The sequence below is a fragment of the Homalodisca vitripennis genome, chromosome 1 (assembly GCF_021130785.1).
Source record: "Homalodisca vitripennis isolate AUS2020 chromosome 1, UT_GWSS_2.1, whole genome shotgun sequence".
Lineage (NCBI taxonomy): Eukaryota > Metazoa > Arthropoda > Insecta > Hemiptera > Cicadellidae > Homalodisca > Homalodisca vitripennis.
In genome coordinates, this window is record NC_060207.1 from 20482607 (window position 1) to 20505800 (window position 23194).

Below are 23194 nucleotides of genomic sequence, written 5' to 3' on the forward strand. Positions count from 1 at the left end.
GATACATCTGCTGAAGATTTTCTCTGAGCAATTGCTGACTATCGGTAATCGTCCGAGTACCTGTCGACGAATCGAGCGGATTGATTTCATTTCCTCCGAATTTTCTATAACTTTGGTCTCATCGAAAGACGAACTCATTAACAAAGTATTCCAAACATCATTACTAACCTCAAAAATAATGAATGGTTGAGTGAGCGAGCAATTTTGGTAGCTAAGAATAAAGATGTAGATGACTTAAAACTACATAATTCAGAATGAGATCATTGGTACACTGCATTCTATCTATCAAATCTATTGACTGTGTAGCAAATGAAGGTGATGCCACCAACTATCCAATTGAATTTTTAAACTCCTTGGATGTACCTGGCTTACCACAGCACAAATTTTACAACTAAAGTTTGGTTGTTGTAATCATGCTTAAAAACTTAAACCCAGCCAAAACTGTGCAACGGAAACACATTTGGTGGTAAGTAAATTGATGAACAATTTTATTTATGCCACAATACTCAAAGGAAAATTCAAAGGTGAGGAAGTTGTCATTCCGAGTATCCCGATGATACCAACCGACATGCCATTTCAATTTAAAACGACTTCAATTTCTGATCCGTCTTGCATTCGCCATGACTGTAAATAAGTCACAAGGCCAATCGTTAAAAGTTTGTGGTCTTAATCTCGAACATCCATGTTTTTTTTCCCATGGTCCATTATATGTGGCATGTTCACAGGTCAGAAGACCTTCCGCGTTATTTTTTTTCGCGCCTAATAAAAAAAACAAAAAATGGTTTATCACAAGGTGCTACAATAAATGGCAAATAAAGAATCATTGAATAATTAATATTTTTTTATTTAATATTTTTAGTATTTAAATTGTTCTGATTTGTATTTACACTGTTCATGTATATCTATTATTAACAAAGATACATGTCTTCAATGAAATTCAAGCAGTTTATTTCAGACATGATGTTCGCTCATGTATCATAAAGTAGAAGTTGACCATGACACTCCTCATTATCTTAATGACAACGTCGAAATGACAGCCATTAGCCTTCGACTTCTCGCTTGCAAAGCAAGGTTAGGCTCTCAAAGCTTGTCTATTTTTGCAACTACAAGTATGAATTTTGCCTAAAGAAAAGATACTGATATTTAATAACTAATCATTGTTCATTTCTCATATTGTTATTATTGCACGCTGGGCTGTTAACTACATAATAATGGCTGATAAACTGATAGTAATGGCTAAATATTAACTATCCCGAATTTTGAATATTTATCTTTGATTCTTGTGAAACGAATGAACTGGAGAATTAATTTCCCCCTATTAGCGTAGAAGCGCATAACACGTTATTTTGAAAAAAAAACAACAATGAAGCTCGTAGAAGCGTGATCATTCCTTGAGGAAAAGTTGGAATTAAAATCCCGCATATCCTTTTTGATTTCAAGTACATAATCGTTAAACACGATTGCAACAATAATTTATTACGTAAATTTCTAGAATTAATTCTTTATTCTGAAATAGTCCAGTAGCACGGTTAGTTGATTGTACTAAACATTACACTGAGTAAACACAACAAGAACATAGATTTATATTTTACAAAATGACCTTGAATCAATCACTGAATGCTAAGTGATTCAAAAGTTATCACTAATTGGTTTTAGGACGTTTTAAATTTTTGTAACTTTGATGATGTTAATTCGTTAAAGAGTTTGAGATACTTTCTTGCTACTTGAGATTTAAAATACCACTAAAATCGAATTAACTATTGAGAAAAATAATTACCTAAAGAAGAAACCAGATTGCTAATCTCGAAACCTTGTGTTACTGATTACATTGTATTGAATCACTGAACGATGTCCGGGAAATTCCTATTTCCTTCACAATCCTTCCATTGTCAAAATAAAACTTAAAACAGAGGAATCAGAACAATAGCAAATAAATATTTATTGATATTGACATATTATATTACTTGTAATTATAAATAATTTAATTTATATTTTTAATTTTTTTAGTGAAAAGGATTTGAGTTGATATTTTTTTTAATTTCATTTCTTAAAAAATGGCTTTTAACTATGTTTTTAATATATAAATACGAGTACCTAAATAGAAACGTTATTTAAATAATAAATAAATAAAGAGGTTTATATACCAACACTGTTAAGATGGCATAATTCCGAAACAGGTGTCGTGTTGATATTGATCGAATTATTAATATTATAAATCTATTTAGGAAATTGTCATAACAAATAGTTATAAAACATTTTTAAAACCTGTTGGTAAATACAGTACTTTCATACATTCCAATATTTCAAAACATTATTTTGTTTCATTGATACAGACGAGGGAATGTTTAAATTGCAAGTATAATTTACGATTACGCCAAATAATTTCAGTTAGCACTGAGTTACGACGCTAGGACCACAACACTTATCTCTATGATTGTTACCGTTTAAATATTTGCTACCTAACCTTTACTCCATTTATAGCATTGGATTAGTATCTCTTGAGTAACTAATACAATTTATTAAAGACATTACTAAGTTAGGTGCAGTGCGTAACATAAACAAACTAAACAGCTTAGGTTTATAAATTCGTCAAATTGATACCAAGTTTGTATCTCAACTCGCCCAAACCACTGACAAGCAGTAAATCACAATCCCGGATAATAGCAAACTGCAGCACAGTAGCTGACACAACTAGGTACGCGACTTTACGTAGCTTTGAACAAGCGTAATTGACATAACTTGGCGTGTAATGTGCTCTTGGTAGTTTGGGGAATGGTTATTCTCGGAAGTCAGTTACGTTAGTTACGGTTATTCCCCAGTCACATTCGTGTTCCGTAATGGGCAACACAGAATTTCACTCTACATGTTCTAGTTTCACTATAATACTGCAAACTATATACATTAATTATTTAACAAAATAATTTATAAACAATAAACAAAGGCTGGAATAAAGTGTTAAATAAAATAAATATTGGGAGAATTAAAAAACGTTCTATGTAAATAAAACTGTAGCAATGCAATTTCGATAACATTCAAGATCTCCATACAAAATAAACTTTTGAAGTATTGAAGCTGGATTAACATAACATAAATAAAACATGTTTGCACTTTGTTCGCAGAATGAAAAAGAATTCACAGTAAATATTAAAATTGTATGAATTCCAAATACTATTAAAAAATATATAAATATTCGAATCATAAATCAATTATAACGGAGATGTGTTTAATACCTTTGTAAGTTTCATGCAAATATCATTTTTCGTTCTCTATTTTACAAAACTAAATTGTTTAGTTTGAATCTGAAATTCAGGTCTTAGGACGCATAAAATATTATTGCTATATCTTTACCATGGTGGTGGAATGGTTACGAAATACTAATGATCAGCGCAATCTCATAAATCCTAGTGATGCCATTAAAATAAAGTGAGATTAACGAATAACAGTTAAAAGGTATTGCGTGCTATGAAATTTTATATCATGGTTGTGTGGTAGAAAATAGAAGTGTTTCAGGTGTAGTGCTAAAGTACAAATGTGACCGCATACCCAGTAGTATTACGTGAGAAATAGACAGGTCTCTATCGGTTATTTAAGTACAAAAGCATAAATACTTGACATAAATTATGTACTTTGAGAAACTAATATAATACATCGCATCGTTAACGCAGACTGAAACCTTGTAAAAAACATCACTAATGGAGTGTAAAAGAACGAGGGTAAAACATTGATTTTAGTTGTGATGACGTTCAATGTTAATGATACGCCCTGAAATCACAAAATGTGAACATCGATAATGTGTAAAATTTCAGTGTAAAATCGTTAGTACAGTGTAAAATAGTATGTAAAAACTATTGATTCCGTGTAAAAGTCTGTGTAAAAATCGTTTATGCAGTGTAAAAACTACCTATAATGCCAGTGCAGCACAGTCTAAAATATTGTGTAAAAATTATTGATTCGGTGTAAAAGTTCGTGTAAAAATCGTTGCCGCAGTGTAAAAACCACCTAAAGTGCTGGTGTGGAGTTATATTGCTGATGTAGTGTAGTGCTAGTTCCGCGACACAATGTCCGCTCTGCTGAGCCGACGTCACAAGCAGCGAGATGGAGGACCCATGGCCATCACCATCCAGTACCGCCAGGATGACAACTCCCCCACCCCTGTATCTGCCGGAGCAGAGATGTCTTACTTCTGGAACAACTTCAAACACAACAAGTTGTAAGTTTTCGATATCCTTTCATCGATAATGATTCACTATGTTTGTTTTCTTGGTTACTACATAACACGATTCTACCTTTAGCAGATTCTAACATGAAAGTTACTACTCCATTTGCTTATTCCTGTGGTATTACAGTGATATTTTTCTTTACTTATTTTCCTTAGAACTAACTTTACTATTCATATTATGTAACTGGTATTTTTTGTGACAGTAACTTAGATGAACTCCATGTTGCCTATGTAGAAACGAAGCTTCGTGCAATTTTGAAGTCTATAGGTCTGTTCATTCCAGAGAGATCGTGCGGAAAGACATAAAGATATAAAGACAGAAATTACATTTTTCAGCTCTACAAGTGACAGATTTCGCTAACGCACAGGCAATTAATATTTTTGAATTAAAATTGTACATGTATTAAAGTCGTTGCAAATTAAAACTTAAATTACATAATCAAAGGTAAGAAATATTAATATAATCTTTCCAAAATTAGTTACAAATCTTACAATTGAATAATTTCTATCCTAGCATTCAAGGATATAAGCGGAATAAAATATAAATACCAGTAATAATAAAGTAGGTATTACAGTATTATATTTTGAACTTAAATATACAGGATAACCTAGAACATGATTTAAAATTTTATACTTATAATTACAGGGATGAAAATCATAACTTTTTGCCAAATAATATTTTTCAAAAAAATTGGTTCAACGTTTGAATTTTTGACGTGACAACGTCTTAAATTAGGTTGCGGCTCGGAGTCACTCATGAAAAAGTGTAACGCCCGGTAACGTTACGATGCCCGTCCAGTGGGTCCGCCGCACGCGATCCGCACGGGATAAAGCAGATAACTGTGGGTCCGCCGCACGGGATAAAGCAGATAACTATGTTTATTCGTGAAAATGTGGAGTGCTTAGATTCGTCATTTACAACAACTACAACAATAAAGGTAAATAATTGTACACTGATATTTCATTATCGTAAACTATGATTGATTGATTAATTGTTAGATTGACACAAAAGTAGAGAAACTGAGTTTATAGGTTATGTCATACTATTGACAAATGTTGATAGTGTTAAGTAAATTATTAGTTTAAATCACTCTGCAATCAATCGTAATTCAGTCGATTGAGAAGAAACAGCGCGTATTGCTAGTCAAACATTTAAAATAACAAATTATAACCTCTAACCTGTCATAACAGTGCGACCAAACAAACGAACTAAACCGACCAATCACCACGCGCGGAGTTAGAATTTAACTGTGTTTAGCAAGAATTTCAAATTCCAATTTTAGTAAATGTTTTATTCAACTTTACCATTTACAATAACAAATTTTAATTAATTTCAAATTATGTACAATGTTTTAGTAAACAAAATATATTTCTATAGTTAAAATTTGTGCAATTCTTATTTTCATTCAATTCCTTGTTCCTATTGTGCAATTTAATAATATTCATATCAATAAATATTCTACCGAGAAAAAGACGTTGTCACGTAAAATCTTCGCCCGTAAAACCGACTTTACAGGCAACCATAATTTTTTTTTTAATACTACTTAAACCATCCCAAGTAAATATCCCTTATCAAGCTGAAACTTACATCTTCTAGATGGCCCTACAACCAGTCCACGAGACTTTGTACAAATACCCTCCTCACCTTACTAGGGCAATAACAAAGCCATTTCCCGGGCGAGAACGTTGCACATTGAGCCTTCAAACTCGATAACGGCACCGAGAAACAAATAACACTAACCCTTAGAGTGCTAAATAACGGCTCCTGACTGTCTTGTGCAGATCGTTCATAAAATATGGTTTTCATTAAAAATGCTTCATTAACTGGAATGCACTATATCAACTCTTCTTCCACTAATAGCACCCCTGTGATAGCTCCCATGTATCTAATGTATTCCATTTATAACCTACTAAGGTTAATATTTACACCTAAAATGTCATCTAAATGTTTATTCACAATTTAATGGGATTCCTAAATATCATCCTATGTTCATCCATAATACGCCTTAAATTGTTTAAAACATCAAGGAAAATCCTACAAACTTTTCAAATATTATTTATGACTAAAATAAAATGTTATACTAAATTAAACCTACAATTTGTTTTTCTAAAATAAGCACTAACCATTGAACAATGGTATATTTTTAAACTTATATTATTGGTGTCCTCAATGAGTTTACTAATAACAATACATTAAAAAAAATATTGGTATTTTAATATGTATAATAAATACATTACATATACATATAATACATAATAAATATACCTAATACATAATGTGGATGTATTTATGTATAAATTGTATGTTTAGTGTGAATTAACTTATTTGTAATAAATAATAATTAGGGTGGGGTTTTTCGCTCAGTATCAAAAGAAGTTTATTCATTAATGCAAAGTCATACTTTAAAATCAGAAACATAATTTTAGAAATAAAAGTTCAAAAATATTACAAATAATATATATGTATCATATATAAACAGAGTGCTAAAAAAAGAACAGGACGGTTCTATGCTTTTATAAGCATAGTAGATAAAGAAATAATACCTACCAAATTTATAGTATACTTAAAATGTACTTTATTTAGCCATTATAAAATATTTATCGCTCTTCGCGGAAGGCCTGCAAGAATTTATAAGAAAGTGTTAAATAAGAACAGAGATTGATATGTTACTAACCCGATTTCAAAAGCATTATACGTTTAGAAATTGCAGCCATATGAAGTTTTTTAGTATCAAGATGCCTAATTTAAAAATTTCCGAAAATAATACTAAAAACTAAATAATATTTCTTATAAATTATTAACTGTATCTATCAATAAAGTGTATAAAAAACGTGTTGTGCCATCAGAGACTTCTACCATGTCTTGAGAACGTCTGTGTAGGATTCGAATAAAACTTAATTTGTAAATATAGGAATACATAATATTTTTAATAATTTTGATAAAACGTAAAGCATAACAAGAAGATAAAAATTTGAAAATACCCGAAAGAAATACAGCTATTAAAACTCTTCAGTTCTCTACAGATCCTACGGATCTATGGGTTAAAGGTTTTATTTAATGTAAATGTCTAGTTCAGCTCCGTTTCACCTTCCGCTTAGTTCAGAGTCTGAAAATGATGACATCTGGATTCAATGTCAGTCTGAAAAGATCCCGAAAAATTCGGCAACGAACAATATTAAAACAAATGCTTTCTATCGTTTCGACATCAGAGACACCTATACCACACAATCAAGTGCAACCTACATTAATAGGTATTCTCATTGTCTCAACATTCGTCTTGAGTTTTCATTTGCTTTATTACAGTATAATATCATAAAATAAAATAAATCACTGGGAAACAAAATTTAAAAATTATGAATTATTACTCAAGTTGATGTTTCAGTGATTTGACTTACGTTGAATCCTCGAATAGTTTTAAACTACTGAAGCACGTGCAGGTTTATCAAACCTTAATTAGTGATCTTGTTAAACTTGTTTGGTAATGATCGTACGTACTTAATTAACTTCAATGGCAACCTAAAAGTATTATTGTTAAACATACTACATTTAAAAAGCATAATTTATAAATTGTATATCTTATAATGGTAAGAAATGCATTGAAATTAAATAGAGCTCTAAATTCTTTATTTGGGTTTTCTTATAAACTATTTAGAATGGAAGTTTAATTTTTATTTTAGAAGATTGCCATTAGAGTTTAATTCAATTATTTTATAAACTCATTTAGAGGGTATTATAATATTTTTGTTGTGCTTCCCTTATATTTTCTTGAAAAAGTATATATATATATATATATATATATATATTTGATCATAATTTAAAAAATAAGTACCTGATATAAGGAAAAGCACATTCAATTATATTATGTCTATACAGAAATCAAAAATAAGCTGCCTTTTTTATCGATTCCTTACATAAATAGTTTCATACAGTTTATATAACCATACTACATCTATACATAGAACAATAGAACAACGATGAATGATCTTGATGAATAGTCTTCCGATCGATGGTGTGGTAGTGGCACTCCCATAAGTTAATCATCGATAGCTTTCTTGAACGTTTCTAGTAGACTGTCATTTTAGATCCTTCTAAAATATTACTGAGTGTGAGATCACTCTTCCAGATTAGAAGATTATGAATTTTTTTCATACTGTAACACATTATTCAAAGTAAGTATCTAATTTCCCTACTATTATAGGTGCCAGTTTTATTAAACATTTCATATCTTTAAGGTGTCTCACGTGAACTTACAACTTTCATAAATTTTGGTTTTTTTATAGATATTTAATTAAATTACATAATCAGATACGATTTAAAAATTTCAAATGTATTTCATTTTCTCTTGTTTCAGAAAAAGAGAAAGGAATGAAATGAAAGACTTTAAGAGCAAAATCATTTATATGCCAGGAATCGTTTAAAACACGCAGTAGGGCTAAAATGCACTCGCTCAATGACTTTCAAATAGTCTACTTCTAATCATATTTTTTAATCGTTGAAACATATTTTAAGATGGCTACTAATCATAAAACAAATTAACTACCTAGATAAACAAATCTTGATGTGTCTGATTTGAATTAATACAACCAAATAGTTAGTACGTTGTGGTGTTACATTCAAAAATTACTGACTTAACTACTTCAAGTTTTGTTATTTAGTTACCAACGAACTAATAAAATAGTGACCTTAAACTTAAACTCCTTTTGACAGATGTATGTAATACATCTTAACTCATAATTTTCATTGAAACCTTAAAATGATAATGGAAATAACAAGTGAACATGTGAGGCCGGAAATATAAAGGTACGTTCCCTATTCATAGATTAAAAGTTAGAGACATTCTATCAGTGTTTAACGAACTATTACATATGTTTCTGGGAACTTGCTTACAATAAAAGTTTGAATATTACATAATATAAGTGATATCTAAACCCAAATGAAGCATCTTATGCTTTAGTTATCAATAAATTTTTGCATATACAAGGAAATCGCGCAAACAGTTTCTATCGCTAAACCCATAAATTCGTTATATCACGTTTCACTAAGCAATGTTTATATCAAAGTGTTATAGTACATTTAAATTCTTACAATAATTAATTAAAAAACCACTTACAGGAACTTATCTCTACGGTAATCCCCGAAACAAATGTTATAGTTCAATTAAATGCTTCGCTTGGAAGACACACAATGCAGTTAAATCCAAATAATGAATAAATTTATTACAAGACTTTGTTAATATATTTTCATGAAAATACTTAAAATCTTTACAACTATTTTAATAAAATAAACATTACATTAAATTGTAACTTGTGTTTCTTAATATTTGTTAAGTATAAAATGACTTCAACCCTTGTACATGCTTCCTAAGTAATTCGCTTATTAGATTAGATTCGATTTTTTCTAATATTAACGTAATAGAAAATTGTATAGTACCTTATCTAGAGGTATTATAGGTTTGGCATGCTATTTAATGTTTACCAGAGTAATTTGTAATATATGAAATGATGAAATTTCAAAATTGAAACTGTTTTGGAGAAGAGATCTACAATTTCTTGTGTAACCAATGTTTCTAGAAATGATGCCACAAACTTTCTTGCCAGAGTAAATGTGACAAGTTCCGTATTCATGGAAAATCGTCCTCTTTTATATGTGGTGTTTTAAAGTTCTATTTGTTTATATATCTTGGGGTTTTTTACTTACCCATGACCCTCTTAGGTTTGCATAGGTGTCCTGGGCATTGTCCTGATATATCTGTTTTGGTGATCAATACGGCTGTTATTTTTTTACAGTAAAGGAATGAGTGTCAAAATAAGCGGACCTCACTAGGTCTCTAAATAATTTTTTTTTTTTTTTTATATTACCTAGTTTAACCCTTAATACCCAGATGTTTAATCAGGTCACACATACTGTACAAGCACTGTGTCCATATTGCTACACTAAGCTGCTACGAGGTTTAAAATTGTGTTAACTACTTATTTAAAATTTTAATGGTTTATTTACGAAAAGTTAAGGGGTCACACATAGGACAAGAGCATGTGAAAGAGTTCTTTATTTTTATGTTGTGCAATTGCCAATAAACTATGCATGCCAAAGTATTTGTATCTTAAAATTGGCAAGGGAACTTGATGATAGCTAGACTCTCGATACTTGACGTATCCCTAGTATCCTTTTAGTAACCAATACTTGTTCCTATTGATGAACAATCAAACCACGAAATGAACAGTAATATTATTGGTTGTAACGCCTTCGGAGGTTCAATAAAAAGGTTTTTCGGTCACTTCATCACTATTTTATGCTTCCTGGTCCATCTTATAACTTATACAGTTTGTTAGAGCCTGTTTAAACTATATTAAAAGTGCAACCTATCCACTTTTCGTAAGGTTTGCGAATTTTCATTCTCTTTTCTTTTATCGTCACCACATAGTCATATTATCTATCCCACATATGCAACACAATAACGCTATGAAACACGTACACTTTAAAACCTACCCTTCCCTAGCCAGGGCCTCTCTGGGATTTAAATGAAATTCTAGTATAAATCAACAAACAAAGTTAACAGTGCCACATATATAATAGAACGGATACAGAGTGTTCCATTAAAACGGTACCTGGCGCGTTGACTTAGACGTAGGGCAGTACATCACTTCTAAAATATTGGCTGTACTTAAAGTTTAAATTTTATCCTACAAAACTGTTTTCTAGAACAATTATTAAATTTAAGACTTGTATTAATTCCACAATGCAGCGCCATCTTTATAATTAATTTTTTTTTAATCAGAAACTAGAACTCCCTTATAAACATTTAGTATTTTAAACAGCTTTTTCGGCACTAATCCATCTTCAGTGAACAATTTATAAACCTCTCAAACAAATAATTTCTAAGTTTTAAAGATTTTTAACAACTAACTGGCTTTTTAACTTAAGAAATACTGTTATTATGTATTCCATAAGCACGTACAAATAACCCAAATGATATATTATTAAAACATTATTAAGTAGTCCAAGTCGCAGTCTATATTACATATAAGGTTATTTATTGGTATCCAATAGACTTATACAATCTTTACGTTCCTAAACCACTCACGATCTAGAACTTCGGCTTTGAGAATGTATTCTTTGTTATCTATCGCATCACTCGTGTTATTACCAGACCGCCACTGATGGCCAGCACATGTGTTGGCTGACAATAACTTGTGCTATGGGAAACCCAGTCGACTGGAACTAAAAGAGTGAACCAACTACTGTTATATAGTATGTTTCCTTTATGTGACGTTGGACTGAATCGGAGTTAAAGATAGCGCAGGTTCTAATCTTGTCTGTGACCGTAACAATTTGTAACAGTACCATAGAACTTGTACTGTATCGACACTCCTCCTTAAGATCGTCGTAAAGGTCTGTGGTTCATGAGGAAGAGAAAAATATGGCTTAAAAGAGGATCGGCGTCTCCTTTAAAAATACGGAAATAACACAAAGTATAGCTTTGGGTTTCTGAAAGATTCAAGATTCAAGATATTTTATTGTCATTAAGCACAATACATATTATGCAATAGACAAAGTCAACATATTATATAGCCTACTTTAATCTAATCTTTAGTCTAGGCACAGTTATAGGACAAAATACAGTATTGCCAGCTAGAACTAAATAACAATAATATAAATGTGAATAAAAAACAATAAAATTACAATTAAATAATTTTAAAAATCTATACAATATGTGCTAACAATCCTAATCTTAAATTAACAATGGATTAAAAACTTAATGAGCTAATATCACAGGCTAGGTAATCTTTAACAGTGTAAAAAGCTTTATTTTTCAGCCACTTTGCAATGGTAACTTTAAAATTATTAAGTGTAACATTCCATGCCTTCTCTGGTAATTTATTAAATAATTTTATACTGAAAAATATCTGGCTGTTTTTGGTCTTTTCGAGTCTGACTGGGGGTAGATCGAGTAAATACTTTTTTTCTTGTGCAGTGTGTATGAACATCTTGTCTATTTATGAAACTATTCAAATTTTCTTTTACATCAAGTAATGAGCAGTAGATGTATAAACTTGGCAAGGTCATAATTTGAAGTTCTTTGAAAAAAGGTGAACAAGATTCTTGTTTAGAAACATTTTTTTTAAATCCTAATAGCTTTTTTTTGCCATAAAAATATTTTTTTGGCACTGGAACTGTTTCCCCAAAGAGTCACACCATACCTCAAGTGTGAGTGGAAAAAATGCATGAGAAGCGGTTATCAACATCTCTTGAGTAACAGTATTCCTTAGTTTACATAATAGGTATATAACTCTAGATAGTTTAGTACATAAATAATTAACATGATGTTGCCAGCTTAATTTACTATCTAGGATAACACCCAATAACTTAACAGAATCATTACTGTATTTAGTATGATTGTGTAGAGATAATGTTAAATATTCAGTTTTATTATGATTCACTGCCAACCCATTTGCTTTAAACCATTCTATTCAATAAACCATTCAAAGAGGTTACTTGCCTTCCCAATCGAAGTAGTTTACCTAAACCAGTAGAGCTTTGTGACAAAATATTATTATTAAATGTATTATAGTTTTATGAAGACAAATGAAACGTTACATTACGGAATGTTTAACCAAAGCGAATAAGAGAAATCTGAGAATTAATGAATAAATTAAATAACTCCAACTAAGAAAACTGCTAAATTATCAAATAACTGGCAACATCCGATGAAGAATCTATACAGATCGCTGAGTGGTCGCACTTACGGCCAATAATCGACCAAAACAGCTCCGCCATCTGTATAAATAGGTATGTATTATTGGCAGTTTAACACCTACTGATTAAAGATTTACTCTGCATAGCGAAACCGCAATATTTTGAAGAATTTGTGTTAGCAATGTTTTGACGGCATATGAAAAGAAAAAAGTAGGTTATGTTTAGTTTTGATTTTCCAGTTATATTTCCTCTATTACATTTGCGAAGTAAGGGTAGAAATTAAGTAAATTTACCAATTTTTACATTGGCCTGGTTTTTTAATACTCTTAAATCATATAAATGTCACTTGTAGTAAAACGTGATAAAATAATCATTTAGCGGTGGGATAAATGTAAAACTATTTTAATCTATACATTTTTTCGTGTACCTATTAATTATAATGATGCCCAGCTACTTATGATATCAAAGACTAAAGGAAACGAAACAAATTTAACTTATTTAATTTCCATTTATGCTGCTAATTATGCTAAAAACTTAAATTTTGGTTTATTTTAACAAACCTTACTATTCGAAAATGTATCATAATAAATACTCAATATTCAATTTAAGACATATTAGTTTTTATATAATACTAAGATAAATGTTATAACTTTATTGACGTCTAACGTTTACCAGTTTTCGTACCAAATGATAAATAAACCAATTTTAAATTTGTTTTTGAGGCGTCATTAAAAAAAGGTAAGATTCTTAGATCACGTGCCCGCATTTTTTTTTTTATTTAGTAAGCATAATTTTAAAATAATATGTCAGCGTTAATTATGTTTTATCGTGAAGGACTTATAATAATACAGTACAGAACCCAAAGTGCTTATTATTGTTGAATCATTATACAAAAAGCTTGGTGAAGTGATGAAAATAATACCGTTCTAACATAGTTTGCATTTTCATTTCAGTGATCTTCCTAACTAAATCTCACAACCACAGTTAGCTACTTCACGAGTAAATGCACAAACTAAATTCTGACAATACAGGATTACGTATATTTTTCAGAAACAATGTCAGTAAAGTATTCCTTTATACTCTACCACCTGAGTATATTCTCTATATACCCATTTTAATAAGGCTGTACTTACTTTTCCATTTCAAAACTACATGAAGTCTGTAATATTTTTATAAATAAAGTTTAACACTATTGGAAGGAAATGTCTCTAGGAATTCCACAATTGTTTATGAATCATTTCGTAACAAAATTTGTAACATGTCATCCAGGATGTATTGAACGGAGTTATACAGAAAATTAAAATATCAAATCTGTTTTTTTTAATTGCAGACTTTAAATGAAAATTAGAATATTCTGGTCTTGAAAATGAATACTTCATTACATTATGTATAGTACACTATATTTTGCATCGGGAAGCGCTGTTATTTCCGACAACTACCTATTCCATCTCCTCCAGATAATGATGGCAAGGAAACTAACCTGGCGAGTAGGCCATCTTGCCGTAAATATTGCCAGAGAAACTAAATGTCAATGTAAAACTCTTCAGCAATTTTACAAAGAGGCTAAAGATTGTTGTGATGATCACTTAAAACTCATCATCCGACCATTTTAACTATAACTTATATTATGAAAATCCATTTCGATTGCCTTTTATCACATATATTATATCACATATATATGTTCTGCTTAGTCTTAAATTTGCATTAACATCGCAAGGGTTCAATATTCAAAGATTCTGGAGTAAAATCGGGAGAATTCTAAAATGCAAGCTATCTTCTGCTGTACAATACGCCAAGTCGCGTTTGAGACTTCAATCACAGTACACGTGAGATCGGACATCTATATTGTTCCATTGACCAAGAGGACGTAAAAACAAAATGCAATCAATAATCTATATATTTTTATTGGGCCTTTGTCTGTCTGTCTGTAGATTTTTATTTGCAAAGTTTTAATTTCTTATTTAGGCCTAATCACAATTTAACCAAACTGCGACAAACCTTAATGTGTATCAATAAAAAGTATAGGTTTAATTTTCAAAGAAAATTTAAAGTTGAATCTATTAAACATATTTTACTTATAATGTATTAAAAAATTATAATTTAATACGTTAAAATACATTTAAAAATTAAGTGACAATTTAAATGTTGTAATCTGATAATTACCTGACATAGCTCATGGGGCTCAAGCCTCCTCCTGTATTTTGGAGGAAAAAATAAAAGATTATTTAGTGGTTTTCTTAGACAAGAACGTATTTATAAGGTCTTGAAGCACAAGAACTCTCCGGGAGAAGACTCCCGGGCCCCTATTTTTGGAGAATACTTTATACATCCTAAACCCATAGTCAGCCTCTTCCCCCAAATAATTTTCTATAGTAGCCATTTATGCCCTCCATAGTTATGATATAATATTAGTTACAGGAATAAAATAAGTTTGGTAACTGTGACCGCTTGTAAACGGGTTGAATAGCACACGATAAGCCAGATAAATCAGAGGAAGCACTTTCATCTTTTCCCAGGAACTAGAGGATGTGGTGGCAGGCATCACTTACACCCTGCGGAAGTTTGGGATTGATAGCTGCAGATAACGATTACTCATACGAAATTTCCTTTTAAAACCCATATTCACACGCCAACGAAACTTCGTAGGATATTCAGCTTTTACGGGTCGGCTGTTCTGAACACATGCCCATGTTGCATTATACATAATGTAACCTTTATGCTGCTACCAAATCATATTACGGTAAATTTATAATGTATAAGATTAGTTTTATAAAAAAGCACGAGTCGTTGTGATTTTATGATTAATATAACAAAATTTTGCCTATAAAAGTTCAATATTTTTTATCGTTTTCTTAACTTTATGTTTGACCACGTCCACTATGCGATTTGGTCGCTGCGACCTTTTTTCACTTCATGGGGTAAAGCAGCACTTGGTGATATGTGTAGTGTTTTAGTTATTAAGATGGTTCATACAAGTGATGAAAACATTTCTAATGGTTGAATAGTAATACGATTTGTCTTTAAAGGAAAGTAAAAATGTGGACTTGGAGTTTAGTTACATTTAATGGTTCGTTTGATTCAAGAACATTTTGGCACCAGTAGTAAAGTTTTGTCAGTGATAATGGCAATGAGTGTGTCACAGTTGTTTAATAACAACATATTGAGATAAGCACTTTCCCCTTAGTGTAGTGTTTAAAATCTGACACTGTACAGATAGACTTCTGGCATCTAGAGCCCACGTCTGTCTAGACATCCATAAAAAGCGGTAGGTAAAAGAGGCTTAACTCAATATTTCTATTGAATAGATCCTTCCACCGTAGCTACGTTATGTGTGTATGGACAGTGCAGTTGGAGTAATATTCCAGAAAATCTACGCACACTTATCTCGTTGATAAATATATCACTATAGATCTTCTTTCTTTTCACATGTTTCTATAAAAGCCGAGCAACTAGTATTTGCACTCGGAACAAATATATGAAACAGCAAGGAGTTAGGTGAAGCAAAGAGGATGAGGAGTAACATGTTGAGCGAACTGTTGCCAGATTTGGCCGGGGAGCATTTTTGTTGCTGCTATCAGAAACGCTGCTAGAGGTCTTCGATTTTCTGTTGCAGGTCGCAGGTTGCCTTTTTTATCCGCGTTCATTTTATGAAAGGCTTTTCACCTTTTTCTCTGTCAAAGACACCAAGTCACAGCATCCTGGCCGCCTAGTCCGGCCGTAGGTTCAGAACTTTATATATCAGCAATAAAGTCGAATTTAATTTATAGTATTTCTTTGCTTACGGGGCACATATGCGTTGTCTGTTTTGTATCTCAAAGCCACCAGAACCTCAAGCTCGCTCAACCAAACGATATTTATTTGCAGACGAAATTTCATAACATTGTTACATCTAAAGACTGTAGAAGCTGCAGGATTGAGAACATTTACTCATCTTTATATAAAAAGTCTGTCCTTTTTTATGTAAAGTTAGGTAAATTCATAAGTGCAGAAATTATTGAAGTCGTAATTGCAATAAAATTTACATGTCCACTTCTGTTTTGTTTAAATGGCAGTGACGTAGTAAGTTAAAACTTTATAGTTGTAAAATTCACGTTTCGTGAACATTTCAACATGCAAATGTAAAGGAGTTAATAAAACTAAGAGAACTTCCACAATAAACGTGTTTGAAACAAGCATCAAATAAACTTTCCCTAAAAGTTTTAACCTAAACTCAAGAAACACTGAAACGTCAAGTTAAGATTAACGCTGGAACTTGGACTATTCCACCTGTGTTGAGAACACAGGTCTGCCTCAGTTTGTAGAGTTTACTTAAAGAACATTTTGGAACTTCTAAATTAAGGAGCTTCCAGTTCCAATTACAAAACTCATCCCCAAGTATAATATGGTTTGTCTTACCAGCAGATCTTTAATAACTGCAGTTTCGTCTTCACTTCAACATTTTACCTAATCCTTTTGTTTCACGAACACGAATTGAATATCTCTCATAAATTCCTATGAATCCAATAATGCTATCGTCCAGGTTTCACTGGCTTTGCACACTTGAAAAATCCTGTGTCATTTATTGGACAGATTTAAATCAGTTTAAACTCATATGATTGAAACACAGCTCAAAGTTCATATAGGATTATTTATCAACAATTTGTAATTATATACATGATCCCATGAGTCTCCAATGTCACGTGCGAGATTAAAAATACTTGCATTACTAATACAATTTTTTAATTATTTTCATATGGCCACTAAACAATCTAATATTCCTCCTCCGTTATGCCTGAAGCAAACCCACTCTACAATTAAATTAATGTTTAGAACCATTAATAATAACAATAGCAATTTAAATCTAAAAAATACTGTATACTGTACAACTATGCAACAACAACTTTGTACTAAAAGATACTTCCAGACCATGTAGGCTCTCCTATGAGAGTGCACGTAGATGAGGAATAATTGAGTAAGAAATAAATAACAACAACCTGATCAACAATAACTACTAATAAACATCCAAATATATAACAGATAGTAACTAAGATTTAGAAATAATTTAATACAAAATAATGACAAACAACAAATATCAATATTGATAACAAATAATAAACTTCTAAAATTCCAAATTCAATTAAGGAAATCCAGCCACAGGGAGGAAGAGAGAGTCAGAGGAGGGAGGGTGGGAGTGAGAGGGAGAAAGAGACGGAGGGAGAGGGGGAGGGGGGAGAGAGAGGGAGATAGAGAGGTGGAGGGACAGAGAGAGAAAGAGAGAGAGATTTTTACACTTTTCTTGCGACAAAGTTCTAGCCTACTGAATCTTATTGCATTGCGGTTGGAAATTCACCATTACATTGCACTCCTTCTTGTCCATTTAAATAAAGATTCAGACTAAATTTAAAATCTACATGTGTAATCTTTCTCTTGATACTTGATACATTCACATTTTGGGTCATTACGTTAGGCTTCATGGCATTGTGTAAATCATACACACCAAGCAACCAAAATATCATGTTCTACTGTGTGTCTTTGGGTACTTGTGCTACATGTGACATTATTTAAATTTTAAAATCTTATATTACTGTACTTAGTATGCTTAAAAATATTATTTTCGCTGTTTCTCGCTGTATTGTAACTAACACTCCGTAAGAGCAATGTAGCAATATTCGCTAACGATCATCCTATATGGATATAAAGGTCCTTGTAAAATTTAAACCCTATAGCTCATTTCGTTTTTGAGATACCCTGTGGACAGACAGACAGAAATGAAAATTTTCCAGCCCCTTCACTAATGCTCGGCCAATGAGTTATCACATCTAAGTTAATTGTTGTAATCATGGGGTTATAAAATTTAAGTATTTCAATATGATCCCATTTGGAATAAGAACAAACGTTTATATTAAATGTTCCTGCAAGATCCAATAAACAAAGTTAGTTACCCAGACATTTTCTAGAATATAAGGGTGAAATTTATTCAACCCAGTCGCCTGCTGCAGTAAACCTGTCTAAGTCGTCTTAAGTATTTAGAATTCATATCAGGATTTCTTCTTTCAAATCTATCTGTCCTTTGAAATATCTTGTCAAACAAGATATAATACTCTGCTTTTTCACAGCGTTATGGAAACTCGAGTTTAATGTTGCATAACAATATCGATTTAGCTGTGATATTACACTAATATCATCTCTTCCTATCGTAATAACAATAAATTGCTCCTTTGTTCCATTTCCTTGTTTAGGAGTTAGTATTGTAATTTAACTCTTAACTAAATAAATGCCTGATATCCTTTACATTTATCATAAAAAGAATGAAATATAAACACAATTAGTTTTTGTTGTAAACTAATCAGTAGAATCAGAACTTTTACTAATACATTTAAATTTTTTTATCAAATCCAACGTCGTCTATTCATACATCTTTGTAGCTTATATTTAGGAAAATCATTTTCTCACTAAGTTTTTTAATAAATTTTAAAACAAGTATACTGCATTACCCGGAAAATGTTTCTATTATTTTGGTTTTTGTTTTGGTTGTCCGGATTATATTTCGTTCTACAAATTATATTGATCTAATTTCTATGCAGCCATTGATGATCTAATTTTCCAGCCCCGAGTGACAGGCTTCGGTAACGCTCATCCCACTATGTTTTGTCTATCGTTTTTTTATACCAAAGATCGCCATCATTTCTGTAACACACGCAATAATACCAAATTTCCAAAAGGCATCATGGCACAATTAGACATAAACTTACCCTATAAAGCAGCTCTAACAACAATAAGGTTATTTATTATTAAAGAAAATCAAAAGACTAAAGCACCATTAAAGTATAACTTTAAACAGCTGGTATTAATAACAAGGTAAGAACAACACACATGTACTTTTTTGTCAATTTATGGGAAATAAGGGATTTTTGAACTGTGTGAACAACATAAAAAAACAACAAAATATGCAATAATCTCAAATTATAAGAATTTTGTTTATATAAATATGTAAAATGTACCCGGAGTTTATAGATTTTTTGATAAATTTAATTTTATTAGATGAAAAAATAAAATATAATAAATAAGATGTGTATGTTATTATATTTTCTGAACATTAAAATTAAACACTTACTTTGTACATTCAATACATAAATGACTAACCTTGGCGTGTTAAGATTTCTTGTTTCCATATCCACCTGGTCAGTTAGGCTAGTGCCGGAGCTGACAGTAAATGCTCCAAAGTTTAATGGAACAATGCATTAGACACTACTTGCTGATTAACTTTGTGAACCTGGACATTACAGCTTAACACGGTAAATAATTCCTAACCAGCAGCAAATTACAGAAGTTGACAGCGTCCCCTACACAAAGTCAAACACTTCATCAATCTTGGACCTCCATCCATCTTATTCCTGCTTCCTAACAATCAACCTTGGCTTTTTACACGGTATCGCTTTATACAAGTTCCAGGAAGCAAGGTGTTAAAGGATTCAGTTTTGCATTTACGTCTACACTAAAACACAACCTAACATTTCAGTAATTGATTCGCTACAATGAAACAGTGTAACGATACTAAAACATTAAGAATAATATTTTATCTGTTCTACTGTCTACTGTTGATCCACTTTATTCATATAAAGTAAATTTGATATTACACCTGCATGGTTAGACTAAACATGCAATAAGTTAATTATTTATTTTCCAATGTCAACATTCAAAGTGTCAATGGATAGTTTTATAACTTTTTTACAAAAAGTGGTGTTTATCACTTAGTTGTAAAATTAGTACTTTTAAGATATTTCAGTTTAAATATTTTAAATGAACGCCATTTAAAAAAAAAAAACTCCTAAAAATTAATTTATTTGTAAATTCAACAAAATTGTTTTATTGATGAATCCTGTTATCATAAGATTTTGTTTAAAGTTGGTTGATTACTTTTTAAAATATGATTTTTTAAATAAAAACACAGACAGACAGACTGTAGGTGAACGGAAAGAGATAGATCAATGGTTGCATTGGATTTTTTCTTCATTTCACCGAAGAAACGATATCCTTCCCTAGAGTTTGTGTGCGAAGCTTATTTACACTATTATATAAGATTGATTGTGATAAATTAATAAAAAAGAATACTATTATATATGCTGTTTATACGCAAACTATGTAGAACATTTTTGTTTTGTCTTCCTGTTACGATTCTTCTGTGCTAAAAGTCAAATATCCAGTTTTTTCGCGAAGTTTAAAATCGGTTAAAAAAGTTTAAGATTTAACATAATAGATAACCGGGTTGATAAAAATGATGACGACATTGCAGGTTAAATTAAATGGGCACCACCGTTTATATAAAACCAACTCATCTAAGAAAGTTGTTCGTCAATCAAATGTGTATGAAACTTATTAAAACATGCCATAAGATTAACTTTCACAACATTTTATATGTTTACCATTTTATTATATTGTATTTTTTCTTTTTCCATTATGGTCACCTTAAAAGGACAACATAAAAATTTGATTACTCTTATAGTATGTATTTAACAAATGTATATATGCGACACCTGCGTAAACTAGCGTGGCTGGTGGTTCACTTCACTCATAAATGAAATTTCTCTATAGTTTTCATGAAAACTCAGGTTTTGTACGTACAAAAACAATTTGGCTCAAAATAAGCTATGTAGACCAAGAAGATATCCAAATAGGGGAGGATCTTGATGGAATCCTAAAGACTGCATGAGGGTGATCAGAGATCGACGGATCCACAGCAGGAATTTTAATTGAGTGAGAGGAGAGAGGATAGTCTAAAAGGTAGTGAGTGACTGAAAACAAAATTTACAGGTAAAGGAGACTTGGGGATTGAGAAGTTTCAAGCAAAGTACTGTGGGCCTTCTACACTGTATTGTGCCTATATTCACATTGGATCATATTAAATACAGTTTCAAATACATTTTTTTAATACAAAATTCTTTTATTTTTGAAATGAATGGTTACTTTTAGACCTTTTATTCCTCTTATAGAATGGCAAAGATTCGATTAACTCAGTTGAATTTCACCCCGCCTAATTATAGGGAATAAACTATGTATAAATTCTATTGATGACTTTGTTTAGATTCCTATCACAAATATCTTATTAATCCAAATCATGTTGTATATATTCATACATTCAATTCTTCGTGGTGTTTCATATGATTATGTGTATCTTTTTTCTTTAAGTGGCATGGCTGGAAGACTGGAAGGATTAGGATAAACTTTGGATTAAAACTCGCTGAGGATTTACGCCTGTTCTACTTTTCTAGCAGAGCTTTCTATTAATTTCAGCTAAGCCGATTAAATCCTTGTTTGCTTGATCTACTTCCAAGAACCAATTGATATGAAGTATTCAATTTCAAAGATAGATTGTTGTCATAGGACCGTTATCAATTTTGTGATCTCACATATTTCGTGATATGAACTAAATGGGTTGCGAAGTATACTCTTATAAGAAACTGCATCTAATTTTAGTTAGCTTTATTTACCCTACAATTGTTAGTTTAGAATGATTTCCTTGCAAACCCTTGAATCTGAGATTACCAATAGCCTCCTGGCATTAGTGACACAACCACATTGTAAACATAATTTAAAATAGCATAAAATAAGTTAATGAATTTATTGTAATTTAATACTTTGAGGGTTTCGAGAAATGATCTATATAAAAGTGACATCAGTTTTTAACCCCAGAGCTGGTAAAGACGTTATTTACGACTCATGCTGTACATTTGGGTGTTATTGTAGTGTAAATGGCTCTTGAAAGGTAATATTATGGTCATGATTCGATAATAATGGCTCTTAGAACATAAAATAAACATAATACATTTTTTAATAGTGAAGACAAAAATGCAAAGCAGGTATACACTTATAAAAGGGAATACTGATCCCGTCAAATTCCATCCAAACGAACCACCGTTAATTTAAGATGAGCCCTCCTGCCAACCTTTAACACAGGCCAGTGATTCTCATAAGTGTACACTAAACATTATAGAGGACACCCAGCAGGGATCACTTCTGGCTGGTTTATACCTACCAGTTTACCCACTACTGGGCACAGCAAAAACCGATGTGCAACTTATGCAACCTTATGGATGTCCAGTAGCGGCACATCACTAACCGCAAATGTTGAGATTCTGGGATTCATGGGCAATTCGATAGGTCTAGCCTACTGTGGAGGATGGCTGTTGGAGTTGGTGGGGTTTGTTCCCTTACCTCAGAGGCTCTTGTTAACCTCAACAAGGGTGAGGCACCCCCTGCCTACTTTGATTGAAGAGGCTGGTTCACAGCTGGCCTCCCTTCTT

The 23194-nt window shown here is 31.5% G+C and overlaps 1 protein-coding gene across 5 annotated transcripts in view; it reads left to right on the forward strand.

Moving 5' to 3' along the window:
• The window catches only part of LOC124357879 (cAMP-specific 3',5'-cyclic phosphodiesterase), an 809095-nt gene that overhangs the window by 451281 nt on the left and 334620 nt on the right, over positions 1-23194 (forward strand). Inside the window, exon 1 of one of the 5 annotated variants that reach the window (XM_046810006.1) lies at positions 3973-4210. The exons of the other annotated variants lie outside the window; for them this stretch is intronic. Coding sequence (XP_046665962.1) covers positions 4059-4210 — 152 coding nt within the window. The 5' untranslated portion in view covers positions 3973-4058. Of the gene's footprint in view, positions 1-3972; positions 4211-23194 lie in introns of those variants that run through there. 5 annotated transcript variants of the gene reach the window in all.